Raw genomic sequence first — 15,369 nt, forward strand, 5'->3', positions numbered from 1 at the left:
TCCTAAACTGGTCATTAAGATCGTCGAAAAGTATCAATTGCGCAATATTTCAAAACTAATGGGACCTACTATTAATGTTATAATTTACAATGAAAACAAAAGTCCTCTAAAATGTACAAATATTAAAAAAATCAAACATTTTATGAAATCTCGTAGTAATAGTAGTAACAAAGCCGAAAAACAATGGTTGAAACGAGAAAACGAGAACCATTAGTAAAATCAGATTATAGCTCATTGGAAACGTTTGTGACATGTTGTTTGCATAGACTAAGCTGCAAATCGACCTCAAAACGATTTTAAAAAATGGCGAACCTCAAAAAGTCAAATATGCTTTTGGAAATACAAACATATTCAAATATCATGAAAGTCATAATGATTCAACAAAAAGAGATTGTTTAAATTGCGGCGCATCAAGCAGCCCATTCTATAGTGAGGCAAAATCACGCAACTACAAAATAACAACGTATACAGGAAGAGGGCAAAACTTCACAAACAATTTAACGCTACCGCTGTGTTCAAAGCACTGTATTTGTAAAAAGTTATCTACAAGAACTGTAAATGATTATTTGACTCTTATCTGAAAATCAACGAGTCTTCCTTATAACAAGAATACGTAAAATGACATTAAAAACAAACCAAAAATTGGAACAAAATAGAAATCTCGAAAAGTATTTTTAAAATTAAATGCTTGGAGCCATCATTCAAAATATTTAACCAAGAGAGAAAATAAAATTAGAATCAACAAAAAAATTGAGACTTCTTAATGGTGTGATTGAGTTTCATGATGACAAAATGATAGCGAAGAAAAGACAGTTGAAAACATCTTTTTTAAAAAAAATTAATGTTAACGTCAGTAAAACAAATAGCTATAAACTGAAATCTTGAAATAGGTTACGTTAGAAGTCCAAGGGTAGCAATTGAGACTAATAATTATTAGGCATGTGTTGTACAACAACATGAAGAAAAACAAACAAAGTCAAAAACAGAGAAAATTGTTTTATTTTGCGAGACTACTCTGTCACAGGCCAAAAGGATGAACTATTCAATAAAAACATTTAACATTTTCAGATACGCGTTTTTCAAAATGTGCATTTTTCGAATTTTGTTTTCTTTCAACTGGATCTGTCAATAGTTTATAATTTGACAACGAAACAAAATCAACCTATGAAAGTCGCAATTGAGCGAAAAAATCAAAAATAGTTTGAAATTTCGTAGTATCAGAACTATGAAACAAGAAATACGTTATAGACATTAATTCATAAATCAGAGTAACTGGCTTCTGCTTGTTGTTACTGAGACTACGCCAAAGTTTGTGAGAAATCAGCTTGGATAATGGCAGAGTTCAAAAGTTTGTCATTATTTTCTAAAAACAAATGTATTCAAAGTCATATGAGAAATTAAATAACAACTGAAAGCATTGCCTAGGTTCACTTATACATCCAAAAATTAAGGTGGATTGTTGAATGGGGAGAATAGGTCGTTGGAATACAAAAATTATTACAAATGAAAACAAAACATGTGAAGTTCAACAAAATTTACTAAAACAATTGGTCAGATCCATAAGAATCCCGAGCCTCACTCTGAAAACATAATATCTGTTTGTTGGGCTTCACTTTTTTAGGTAGTATCTGTCAATAATTGAGCACTGGTTTGACGTTTTGATCTGCAAATTAAATAAAATCTGTAAATTCAGAAAAATTTTGCAAAAAAAGGCCGTTCCATTAAATTCTAACTTTTTTGCTGTAAAGATCGTTGGTGAGGTAAAGATCAGCCCTAATATCGATGCGCGTCTGAGAAAACGCTCTATTGTGCAAATGGCAAAATTATTTTTCCAGAAAACTCGTAAAGCCAGCGGGAATACAACTAGCACCTTTTCGAGATTACGAAGAGTATGACCGCAGGTTTAGGGTGTCTACTTCCAGCGAAATTAACGAATGTGGGCTAAAAAAAGAATATTTGGTCCCATCTTTGACGAAGAAAGTCTCACTTTGGAAAGTGTAGCCAAATTTCTAGCCAAAACATTTGGATCGAACAATTCAGCAACCCTCTTCTATCTTTATAGATGAAATAAATAACGCTACCGTTGACAATTTCAACATGTTTTAGAAAATTTGCAAAAATTTGGTCAAATATACGGAAAACGTGATTGAAAACAACGGAATATCGTCTACTGTTCACCACAATTTAAACCTCAACTGCTCCCTGTAAAATGCGAAAATAAAAAAATTCTTTTTTAATTTCATATTTTACGGTAGAAGGGCTTCCTAATGATACCACTTACAAACCTCTACGATGATTATGTCGAAATTTTCTGTTAAAAAAATCCATTTGTAAATATAATTCCTGCCCCAACTAACAATTAGTTTTTTAAATCTGCTGTTAGCAAAAGAGAGGGACTTTTATTCAATTATTCGCCTAATTTTTTCTTCATTTCTGCCTAACTTCATACACTGCCAATATTAGTAGCTGTCTTTGTCAGTAGTTTCAGTGGCCAACATAAATTTTTTGTGCGCAAAACTGTGACGATAGGTGGACAGTAATGGCGATATTTTGCCAGTGCCATTCGTGAAATATTCAAAATAGGAAGGAAGCCTGTAAAGCAAAACAGATGAAGAGAAGAACTGAATAAAAATGATTTAAAGCCGAATGTCCTCAGCTGTGATTGCTTGATCTCAAACTCACTACTTTAATTGCTTTGAAGGCATTTTGGGGGAAAAATACATGTAAAACAGCGTAAGGAAAGTCTGTACGTGGTCTAACCTCATCCCCTGAATGGCAACTGGGGGTGCTGCCATGAAAAGGCCGATTAGAGCACAACCCGACCGCACGCCATTGATTATAAAGGACGAAAACTGATTAGTTCGCGATCTGTCTAAGCCAATCAGATCGTTCGGCAAATCAAGGTTAAAATTTCGGCTCTGATTGACCTCATATTTTGTGCTAACAGAATTCTTTTCTAAGTCAGAGCTTTGGCAACGCCTGTCAATAACTGTTTTTTTAAAACTGCCTTCCCATTGAATGAGAATTTTCCCAATCAATCAATAAATCTTCGATGACTTTATAATTTTCGTCAACAAACTCTTTTTTTTGATACCTAGGCGTCTCCAGTTACTGGCATCTTTTCATTCTTCTGGGGATGAATCCAGATAATGCATGATTTATACATCAGTGGCTAAAGATTTGCAATATCTCCGTTTTTCAATACAATTAATACACTTAAGCCATGTCAATAAAAATGATGATGCTATGAAATGTCTGTTTTCTAATTTGATAGCATAAACTGAATTTTTGATAACAGACAGTTTCTGCACTTACAAGTTTTAACACCTATTGAGACGAACTGCTCGCAAACCTGAAATTTACGTGCACGAAGAAAATCAGGAAAAAAAATTCTGGAAAATTCGACGCGTTTAATTGGACAACCAGATAGCAACAAAGTTAGGTAGACCATAAAAGGGGAAGACGAGGGGAGACGAAATTTATCGTGTTTACTGTTACTATCATAGACCACTCTTATCTTTGTCTGCAGACTCAACCCTTTAAGAAAACAAAGCAGAATATCTTAGCGCGGCACAACTGCTTTCATCTTAATATATCTATGCGCGTGAATAATTTGTTTGAAGGGACTGATAGTTAACATGAGCGATGCGAATGCTTTGTACTTAAATTCAGTTGCCATTAAAAACTTAGTTTCCCCCAGTCGACTGGAATACCGTACATATACTATGGCTGGTAACTCCAGGTCCTAGAACATAAACAAAAAAAATTGCTAATGCGGCAATATATAAATTTGAAGCTGTTTCTTTTTGCGTGTAACCCGGTTCATAGAAACATAGTAAATCAGCGCTGAATCATAGTCTTTCTCAGTCTGTGTTTTACTATGAGCAGATTATGATCATGTCACTTTTTAGTCTGTTCAGACAAAAAAACCAGCAAAAAAGGTTTTCTGAAAATACTCTTTTCTGAAAAGTCCAAAAGCCATTTCTTTGTTTATCATGCGCAGTGAAAAGAACGTTCTGTAAATATTCTGGACAGTTCTGCATGCAGTAAAAAATTGAATAAAGGTCTAAAACTACTAGATTAGCGCTAATCAGCTAAAAACGAAAGGACATTTAACATTGAAATGAATCAAAATAGGCTTTTACAGACAAAATCTACTGATGAAACTACAAAAATTAAAAACAGATTTGTGAAAACAATTGTTTAAACACCAAAAAAATAGGTATAACAACTATTTAGTGGTGGGGGATAATGGGAAAGACCACTATATTCTACTTTGCTATGTTCACCATCAGATTGTAATCTGGGGGGAGGCTTGTGCTAATAAACAGCCATACCTCCACCCATTCTACTATATTATACTTTGCTATAATAGCCATCAGCTGCCATTGAAATCTGGCGGGGTTGTTCAATTTAACTGCCATCCCAACACTACCGTTTTACCCGAGCTCTATTCCCATAGCATACCAGTATACAGTGTATTCCACTTTTATATTGTCGGCCGAGAACTTTATCTCTTTTCGGTGAGCTAAAACTAAGACATTCAGGCAAAAATCCATTACATTATGAACTAAAAACAAAAAAAAATCTAAAAATACGCAAAGAAATTTCAGGTTCCAGGCACTCAGCTTACTGATTTTGGCGGGTTATTTTTAATGGTTATACGCTTTGCAACGTTGTAATAGCTTGATTCATCGCCATCCGCCAAAAGTTTTTTTAAAAAACATTTACATTTTTTTCATGATTTCTCTATTTACATCATGAGAATCAAAACCGGATTTTCAGTCTATATTCACAAAGAAAGTAGTATTTATGAGACAATACCGCGCATCATGAGCAGCAAGATGCTCTTAGGATACACTGATGAAGCATTGGATCGACGATATACAATTGGAAAACAATATTTCAGTACTGATCTGCTCTGGGATAGGGTCCGGGAAGTGAGAGCGCAGCAAAAGACAGAAAGTTAGCTAGCTGAAACAAAAACGTGGATGACGAGCTTAAAATATGCGTACACAAACCATAATTTTGAAAAAGGCAATTTTCAATTCGAACCTGTGTCGCGACTTCTCAGCAGTCATACAGCGATCATTTTTGATGTCATAGAAATTGTAACGTTGGTCCCATATTTGACGAAAAAGGTCAGAGGTTTGAAAAAATTAGCATAAATTCTAGCGAAAAAAGCTCGGATCGATCAAGTCAACAACTCTGCTCTATCTTTGAAGATGAAATAAATATCACTATTGCTAACAATTTTAACATAAATAAAAGTAAAAATCTTTCTTATTTCATATTCCACGGTGGAGTGGCTTTCTAAGGATACCACTTACAACTCTCCATGACGATTATATCGATCGGCCAGAATTGTCTGAGTATAGAAACTCAATCGGATATATAATTCCTCCCCCACTAACGATTAGTTTTTTTAAATCTACTATTAGCAAAAGGGAGGGACTTTTATTCCATTATTCGGCAAATAGCTTTTCTTCTTTTTTGCCTAACTTCATATACTAATGTATGCCAGTAGTTTTCTCAGTAGTTTCAGTGATCAGCAAAAACTTTTTGTGCAAAAAACAGTGAAGATAAGTGGATAGTAATGACGACGTTTTGTCAGTGCCGTTCGGGAAAAACTGAAAATAGGTAAGAACCCTGTAAAGCAAAACGGTTGAAGAGAAGAACGGAATAAACACTGATTTAAAGTCGATTATGTCCTGCGCTCCAATTAGTTGATCTCAAACTCACTACTTTATTTGCTCTGAAGCCATTTTTAGGGAAAAGATAAATAGAACAGATCAAGGAAGGTCTATCCGTACACTAACTTTCTCCACTGGAAGGGGGGTGGGCGTGCTTCTGGGGACGAATCCAGATAAATTTACCTTGCATGATTCAAATAGCAATGGCTAAAGTTTTTCAACATCTCCCTTTTTGAATACAATTAGACTTCTTACGAGCCATGTCAATGAAAATGACGCTCCGAAATGTCTCAGTTTTGTAAATTGATAGCGTAAGCTGAATACTTGATCACAGACGGCTTCTGCGCGTATAAAATTTAACACCTTTAGAGATGAACTGCTCGCAAACCTGAAATTTAAGTGCACAAAAAAAATCAGATTTTTTTTTTGGAAATTCGGCGCGTTTAATTGGACAACCAGATAGCAACAAAGTTAGGTAGACAATAAAAGGGGAAGATGAGGGGAGACGAAATTTATCGTGTTTACTGTTACTATCATAGACCACTCTTATCTTTGTCTGCAGACTCAACCCTTTAAGTAAACAAAGCAGAATATCTTAGCGTGGCACAACTGCTTTCATCTTAATATATCTATGCGCGTGAATAATTTGTTTGAAGGAGCTGATAGTTAATATCATTGATGCCAATGCTCTGTACTTAAATTCAGTTGCCATTAAAACGTGTAACCCGGTTCATAGTAACATAGTAAATCAAGGCTGAATCAAAGTGTTTGTCAGTCTGAGTTTTACTACGAACAGATTGTGATCATGTCAATTTGTAGTCTGTTCAGTCGAGAAACCAGCGAAAAACGTTTTCTAAAGATAATCCGAGTAGTCCAAAAGCCATTTCTTTGTTTATCATGCGCAGTCAAAAGAATATTTTGTAAATATTCTGGACAGTTCTGCATGCAGTCATAAAAATTTGAATCAAGGTCTAAGACTACTAGATTAGCGCTAATCAGTTTAAAACGAAAGCACATTTAACATTGAAATGATTCAAAATAAGCTTTAACAGACAAAATCTACTGATAAAACTACAAAAATTAAAAACAGATTTGTAAAAACCATTGGTTAAACACCAAAAAAATAGGTACAACAACTATTTAGTGGTGGGGGTATAATGGGAAAGAACACTATATTCTACTTTGCTATGTTCACCATCAGATACCATTGTAGTCTGGAGGAGGCTTGTGCTAATAAACAGCCATACCTCCACCCATTCTACTATATTATACTTTGCTATAATAGCCATCAGCTGCCATTGAAATCTGCCGGGGTTGTTCAATTTAACTGCCATCCCAACACTACCGTTTTACCCGAGCTCTATTCCCATAGCATACCAGTATACAGTGTATTCCACTTTTATATTGTCGGCCGAGAACTCTATCTGTTTTCGTTGAGCTAAAACTAAGACATTCAGGCAAAATTCCATTACAATGTGAACTAAAAGCAAAAGAAATCTGAAAAATGGCCAAAGAATTTCAGGTTCCTGGCGCTCGGCGTGAGCTCACTAGTTTTGGCGGGTGTTTTCTAATGTCAATACCTTTTGCAAGGTTGTAATAACTTACATCGCTATTCGCGGAAAGTCGTTTTTTTTTTCGAAACATTCATATTCGAATACAATATTTCAGAATTGATCTGCTCTGGGGCAGAGTCCGGGAAGTGAAAGCGTAGTAAAATACAGAAAGTCACCTAGCTGAAACAGTAATGTGGATGAGGAGCTTAAAATATGCGTATAAAAACATAATTTTGAAAAAAAAACTAATTTCAATATTAACCCGTGTCGCCACTTAGTACTCATACAGGGATCATTTATGATGTCATAGAAATCATAACGTATTTGAAAGTACAATACTTGTATGAATACTGAGAAATCATACATGAACCTAACATGATTACCAAGAAATTATATATGATCCTAGTATGGTTACTAAGAATCATAAATCTGTTTTTCATGAATCTTTTTTCAATTTATTTTTTTAAAAAATTTTTTATCGGTAAGGCATCACTTTGTGATTCTCTAAAAGATCCTAACGTATAATTTGTTTTGTAGAATACTCATTAATAAGAAACATAAAATTTTTAAGTTGCATATAACCTCAATTTCGTTTTGTGAATTTGATCAAGTTGCAAAGTTATTCTTTTAGTGCACACAAAAAACTTAAAATTTGGATTTCAAATGCAATACAATAACTTAATATGTCCTCTGACTACATTTTACGAGAATTTGTGACACCAGTCAATGTTTTATATGTTATATATGGTCTTTTATGTTTTCAAGGAAATGTTTGAAACTTTTTTTAGGCTTTGATGTTTTTTGTATGATCCCTGTATGATTTCTAGGAAAACTTATATGATCCTTGTATGACTAGTATGATCTTATATGACCTAGTAAGATTATTAAGAACGATATATGACCTGGTATGACTACTAAAAATTTTGTCTGATGAACAACCCAGGAAGAACAAGAATGAACTTGCCTAGGTAGTAAGTGTAACTTAGTAAAACATCAGTGAATTTTATCATAATAATCCTTAAGTAAATTTAAAATTTCAATGTCGATGTGTTTTATCCTGTGGTATTTTAATTATTTCTGACGTTTCAAATAAAAAACTTGGGTGAAACCTATTAAGTCCCTTGTACAAAACTTTTTGCGCCGGAACTGAAATTCAGACAATTTTGTTTTCAGTGCATCATCGTGAGCTCAACAATGGTCGGATCAGAGGTTGTTATAATCTGGGAGCTCAACAAAAAAAACTTTTTGCTAACCACGTTTTCCATTAATTTATGTTCATGACTTCTTTGAACAACCTAGATTAAAACTATGGGTTATATATTCAACCTAAAAAATCAATATTCTGTACTCAAGCTTCCGCTTTAACGTTTAAAATGGACGAATGTTTTAATATAAGTTTATTTTAGGTGATGGAGCCGAGGGTTTTCCAAAGGGCGCACCTGTGATAGCCCTAACTAGATTTGGATCTATGGCTGAGTACGTGGTGGCACCAGTCAACAGGTGCTACAGAATGCCCCAAGGCATGAGTTTCGAGGACGGGGCAGCTCTTCTGCTCAACTATGTGACAGCCTACCTGATCCTGTTCCATGTGGTGTCCATTAAGAAGGACAAAATAGCCCTGATCCACTCAGCAGGGGGTGGGGTGGGGTGTGCGTGTGCCCAGTTGTGCAATTTGCTTGAGAATGTGACTCTGATTGGGACTGCGACGAAAGAGAAGCACTCACAGCTGAGGAAGATGGGACTGTACACGTATTTGTTCGATCGATACCAGGAAGGTAAGGGGGACTATTGTCAATGGCAGACATTCCAATGTCTGCTTCTTCTTTCCACAGTCAAATTAATGCTTCTGATTGTTTTCAACATAATAACTGCAACACCTAGTCCATTCATTTGACGACCTGGAGAGACAAATGACAATTATCAACATTTGCTTCCAATTATGCATACGCGCACTAGACACAATTTTGTGATGTCACTCCTACACTCATTTTTTTCATGAACAATGTGATGAAATAATGTTATTATATGTGATTTTAACATGTATGCTAATCTGGGTCGTGCGCAGATCCGTAATAAACTGACGAAAAATGAGCACTTCTAAGATTAAACTTCAAAAGCTATCTCCAGTTTTTTTGCTTAAAATTTATGATCTAAATTTGCTGCAAACTTTCAGTGAATTTTATTTTGCCCAAACTTATCTTGCTTTATTTTAACAGATTATTATTTTAAAAATCTATGCATTCTTGATAAATTAAAATAATTTGATCCAAGGAACAAATGAAATTTTTCCGCAGTTCATGCAAAAAACTTAAAAGAGACGTTAACAGTCTTGTCTGTTCATGCATATTTTATTTAAAAATTGAAAAATTCTCTACTTGAAAAATTAAGGCGAACCACTTAAAATTACGCGAGTACCGCTGAATTTTCCACTATTATTTTTTCCTCAACATTTAAATTAAGTGTGATTGGGTTAAAAACTTAAAAACTAGGGTTCTGTTTCTAACTTGTTTTTTTTTAAAGAGCATGAACAAATCAGCACTCACTGACCGACATTTTGACTCGCGGAAACAATATCTTTTGTTATTTAAGAATGAATATAGACTCTCAAAGATTCCACCCCGTGTTAACACAATCAATCTTAAGCTTTTATGAAGCGAGACGGGAAGGCGTTTTTTATGGCGCTTCAGTATTGTGGTGTTATGTTTACTCCACTCTTTTATGATACCGAAGCTGATTTTAATAACTGTTATGGGTCAGAAAGAATGAAAAGATTTTTATCGGTGAAAAAAATCAGACATTTTTATACCTTCTTACAGATCAACATCTACATTTAGTTATTTTTCACTTTCTTTTCACGTAATTTCGGCCTCCCGTTTTTAAGGAAGCAAAACTGCGGGGAGTTTCTGAATGGAAACTGATTAATAAATGATGTCCTCTTTTGTATATTTCCATCTCTCCTTTCTCCCTTGGTATTTACGCTCTGTGTTAAATGGGGAGGGGTGTTGTTGGAGTGGAATGGTTGACATGTATTGCGCATAATCACTATCAATTATTCACTAGGCGCTGGTAAAAGTGCGGATGCAAGCTAGGACAGCCGTATGCAGCCGGGGGAAATGAGGGTCTGATCCGCATTAAAAGCATAATGGTCAGCTTATAGTGAATTAAAAACAGACTTGATATCATCCCGGGAATAATGAGAGCGCTTTTGAGAAATTTAGTACTAGATATCAAAGCAACGAGACTAAACATGCTTTCCAAATTGCTCTTTCATATATATTTCTTAAAAGTTTTTTCCCGAACTAATGATATTGCTCATGAATCAATTAACAGTTAATAAATAAATAAATAGTTAATAGCTATAAACATAAGTGGAGTTAGTGACTCTCTGTTATCTACAATTCTTCAAAATAGTTTGCACTCTCATTACTAAGCTTCCCAATAAATAATTAAACAAAAACTGAATAATATCGGAAGAATTGCTCTCGAACAACAGGCGGTAAATTATGGGTGCAAAAAAAATTCAACACGACGGGATTCGAACCACGGACCTCCAGATCCCTCACTAGAAGCACTGCCCACTCGGCTATCATGTCCTTGATTTTGCTGTGCTGAAATCGATTTTGTTTTAGCAACAAGCTTTACTTTGGAGTCAGAGTGAGAACAATAGAGATCACTCAAAAATCAAGGTTGAATGTGTGAAAAAGTCACTTCAGAGGTCAAAGAATGTTCTTGAAGAGAAGCGCAAAAACGGTCATGCCAAAAATTTGCATAAAAAAGACCAACACGTTCACAATAATGCTAAGAACTTCGGTCGAGAGCAATTGATAAAAAATTCCAACTCATAAGAAAAAAAGTTCAGACATTCGAGTAATTTCTTTCTTGGATTTGTACTTATGATTTTTTTGTTTAAAAAAACAAAGTTGGTCACGAAATATTAGCATGCATTGATAGTAAGGATTGAGTTATCTTCTCATGATGATTCTTAAATCTTAAGACTATTTGGCCTTTCCCATGACACCAAAGCAAAACGAGATGATTATCTTGCAAGGTTTCCCAGTGAACCGAAACTCGATACATCTTGGTAAGAAACATACTAAAACATGGTAAATCTTGCCAAGATCTTACAATTTTACATGGTACAATAATATCAGGATATGTACGAACTTGCAAGGTCGTTGCATGGGTGTTATGAAACAAGATCTTGGCAAAACTTTGTAAGAGATGGCTGTAGTTCATTCCTTGAAAAGTTTTCGATAATCTTAAGACAATGCAACAACATTCCTTTTTTCAGAATCTTGCAAATTTGTTCTGGTCAAGTTCTGCTTGTATTAGATTCCTTCTAAGATTTGAAAAAATATGAATCGTTTTCTAATTAAAGTCAAGAGCAAACTGATGTGTAAAAGTTAATCCAATTGACCTCTATATCTGGAACAAAAAAGACAGTAGGAAAACGATTGCAGCAAAAACCGAGAAGGTTCTAACCAAAGTTAATTTGGTAGCTAATATGATCCTTTGTTTCTTGAATGAAGTAAACAACTCGGAGTTTTCGAATGTAAATTGACATTTTACCAAAATCATGGCAGGAGACTAGCAATTGTTAATCATAAGATTTTAATTGATGCAGTGTTTGCTACCAGGCCATCAGATTATTCGCAATCAAGTAATTAGAAGCTGTTATTTGAAAAGTATGGTGCTCTTACGTCAACCTCAAATCAGCGCTCCAAGTTTGTTGCCAGATAGAGATCTTAACATTCTATTTCAAAATATTTGAAATAGAATCTGCAAATGGGGATATGAAGTCAAATTTGAAGTTTAATTTTGTCGCAGGAAAAAAATGTAAGCACATCAGATCGATCAGATTTTTTGAGAAATTCTACGATTGTTTCAATTGAGCCCCCGACAAACTTATTCCCATTTTATTGTTTGTGGTAATTTTAAGGAACGCTACACCGGTTAGTTGACAGAGCATTACCAGTCAACTTTGAATTGCTGTTTTTAAGATCCATACCTTTAATCAAGCTAAATTTCTAGTATATATAATTTAACCGACAATAGCTCTTTCGCACAAAAAATGTAATCCGCTTTTTTCTGACCTGCCAGATTTTGTAATTTTTCTGACAAGAACCAGTATTCGCTTGACACGGATCTGATCAGGGGAAGCCTTTTTGGACTAAGGCATGAACTGTACTACAGTTTAATACGTAAGTCCCCGGGCCGATAAAATTTTTCAAAAAATATAACGTAAACGGTAATTAGCGCCTAAAAGTTAATTATTCAGCGAAATTTTTTTACGTTTTTGTTGAATATGGACAAGTCGTTGAGCTATGAGCTAATATGACGCTCCTCTTAATTATTAAGATATTTTATTTGACATATTTTACATATTTTATTTTATGCATTTTTAGATCTGAAACCTCGGCCCAATCTTTATTTTAGTGTGAATCCTCAATAAAATCAGACACGTTGATTGGTAATTAATGCATTATTGAATCACTCATGTAAATCGTCTGCACAGAAAGGAATCATTATGTTTCAGACTATGTGGAGGAAGTGAAGCGTCTTTCCCCCTATGGCGTGGACATAGTTCTCGATTCCCTTTCGGGCGAAGACGTTGCCAAAGGCATCAGCCTCACTAAGCCCATGGGACATTATGTCCTCTACGGATCATCCAGCTCCCTAGCCAACGATCTACCCGAGCCGGCCTCTAGCAGCTCCTCGAATACGGGGGCAGCTTCGGGGGCTGCAGGGGCTGCGGCCAGTGTGACGTCACAAGCGAAGCATAGTATCCTAGGTTTGTCCTCCCCTTTGGCCAACTTCGGTACGTTTTTTTCTACATTTTTGCCCGTCATCACAGCACCATGTAGCCGTTTGTCTGTCACGCGCATTGGAATGATTGATTGAGCGAATGCTGCATCTCTGTAGAGGTAACACGATAGCACAAACATCACCCAGCAAACAAACAAAAAAAAAACAAATATGTAAAGGTAAACAAAGCTGAACGTGGAACGAATTAAAGAGAAACAAAAAAATGATCAACAAAGAAAGTGAACCAATGTATGTGATTATCCATCTAATTAGCTCTGCAAAAATGCCGCCTGCACGGCTTTCGCAGCGTGCTCACAATGTCTGTCATTTTGCGATTTAGTTTGCAAACTGCAATGGCTTTTGTGTTCTATAGTCGATTGTCTTTGTAAAAGATTTAAGCAGTTAACTTCTTCGGCTTTTCAATTGTCTGCCTTTTAGCTTTTCTTTAGCATGCCAATTCTGTTTTTTAGCCAGAAAATGTGATGCTGGTGAGATTCAGTTTTTTAGCTTCTTTTTGCTCAGCTCCGAAGGTTTGCAACCTTGCTGCAGTAAACAAAATCATGCACAATAGGACTGAAATCATAACATGTCCCGATTTTTTCAGGAGAATATAAATACGAAAACCAGACATTCACTTACTAATCATTTAGTCTGGAGAATACGTGGTAAAGAGGCCAGTTAAACCTTTCAAAATTTCTGAGTATTTAGTCACTGCTTATATACTGAATGGCAAAAATAGTTTACCATCTCCCATCTTCACGAAATAAAAATTCAATTCTTGAGGCAATATAAATGCAACTGAGAAGCAAATTTCGAAAACAATGTTTACACAACTGATCCTTTACACTGTTCTGTAAATTCCGAAATTCTAACAAAACGCAACGTTCACTTACCAGCAACCCAAATTTAAAGATGAAGAGCTCCATCCAAGTTTAACAGTATAATAAATTGTTCATTTTCTGTTATCGAGCAACACAAAAGAAGTTTATTTTACTGTGCACAAAATATATGTACAATGAAGTTCAACAGAAAAAGAGCACACCATTAGATCATCAGTTGATCCGTTTTCAGGTGCCTCACAATATAGGAATATCAAAGAACTGTTGATTAAGAACCGAAAGAAAATTACTATAGTAATTGAACTAAATCATGGTTGGTTAAAACAAAAAAATTTTAAAAAAATATAAATAAACCGATAATTGAGTGCAGGGGGCTACAATTAGACGTACTCAAAAAAAAATAACTTGAGAACTCTTGGTTGTCAATTATGTAATTTCTTAAAAACATATGGCAAAAATGTTTTATTTTTTGATTTGTCATTTTTAAAACCGTATTTACAAAGGAAGGTTCCAGAAAAACCAACAAATTCAACATTTTTCGGACCTTAAACCTCAATCGGTTTGTCACATTTTTTCGATCACCGCAATCAAGACACATTGTTGTTTTTCTTCTTTTTTTTACTCTGTTTAATTCGTTATCATTCAAGTAAGATTTGACGTGACTAACAACACATTCGTCTCTTAGCATTTTTATTAACAGTTTAAGTACTTCGTACAAGTGTAGTTCTTTTGCTAAAAACAGGTTAAATTTTCTCCTTAGATCACTCACTGAGTTGAACTTTCTTTTATTGAAAATTATCCTTATGAGTTTTTTTAATTTTGAGTCTATCAATGAAATATCTGACAAAACAGAATTTCCATAAATCAGTATACCATATTGCACTACCGGCTGAACATAACTTTTAAAAACCTGAATCATTTGACTTTTACTAAGAAATTTTCTCAGTCTATAGAGCAGTCCAATGAACTTTATTAATTTTTGGTTAACCACATCAATATGATTTTTGAAAGACAATTTATTATCTATTGTTATTCCAAGATAACGTATTGAGTCAACGTTTTCAATTCTCTCTTTATCGATGTTAATCTGTTCTTTTTTGGAGTAAGTTTTAATTTTCCCAAAAAACATTGATTTTGTTTTTTCAGTATTGATTGTCAATTTATTATTAGTTAACCACTGATTACATTTTTGTAATTGAGTTTTGTGTTTCATCACAACCTCTTCGGCGGTGGCTGAAGTTTCAATAACTGTGTCATCTGCAAAAAGTATGATATTAGATTCAAGATTAGTTAAATTGTCAACATCTTGCGTATTGCTCAAATCATTCACGTATATTATGAAAAGCAGAGGACCGAGAACCAATCCCCGGGGAACTCCAATATCAACAAAAGCAGTACTTGAAACAACTTCTGCAATTTGAACAAACTGAGAGCGGTTAGTTAGGTATGATTTAAGTATATTGAAAACATGACCTCTCA

At 34.7% G+C, this 15,369-nt stretch overlaps 1 protein-coding gene across 3 annotated transcripts in view; it reads left to right on the forward strand.

The window, feature by feature from the left end:
* LOC142358768 (synaptic vesicle membrane protein VAT-1 homolog-like) overlaps positions 1-15,369 on the forward strand; it is a 56,938-nt gene that overhangs the window by 9,259 nt on the left and 32,310 nt on the right. For 2 of the 3 annotated variants that reach the window (XM_075410345.1, XM_075410346.1), the window contains exons 3-4: positions 8,653-9,021; positions 12,783-13,064. In XM_075410345.1, coding sequence (XP_075266460.1) covers positions 8,653-9,021; positions 12,783-13,064 — 651 coding nt within the window. The remainder of the gene's footprint in view (positions 1-8,652; positions 9,022-12,782; positions 13,065-15,369) is intronic. The other variant, XM_075410347.1, reaches the window with a different exon arrangement.

Source organism: Convolutriloba macropyga, chromosome 2, assembly GCF_964194025.1.
Source record: "Convolutriloba macropyga chromosome 2, txConMacr16.3, whole genome shotgun sequence".
Classification (NCBI taxonomy): Eukaryota; Metazoa; Xenacoelomorpha; order Acoela; family Convolutidae; genus Convolutriloba; species Convolutriloba macropyga.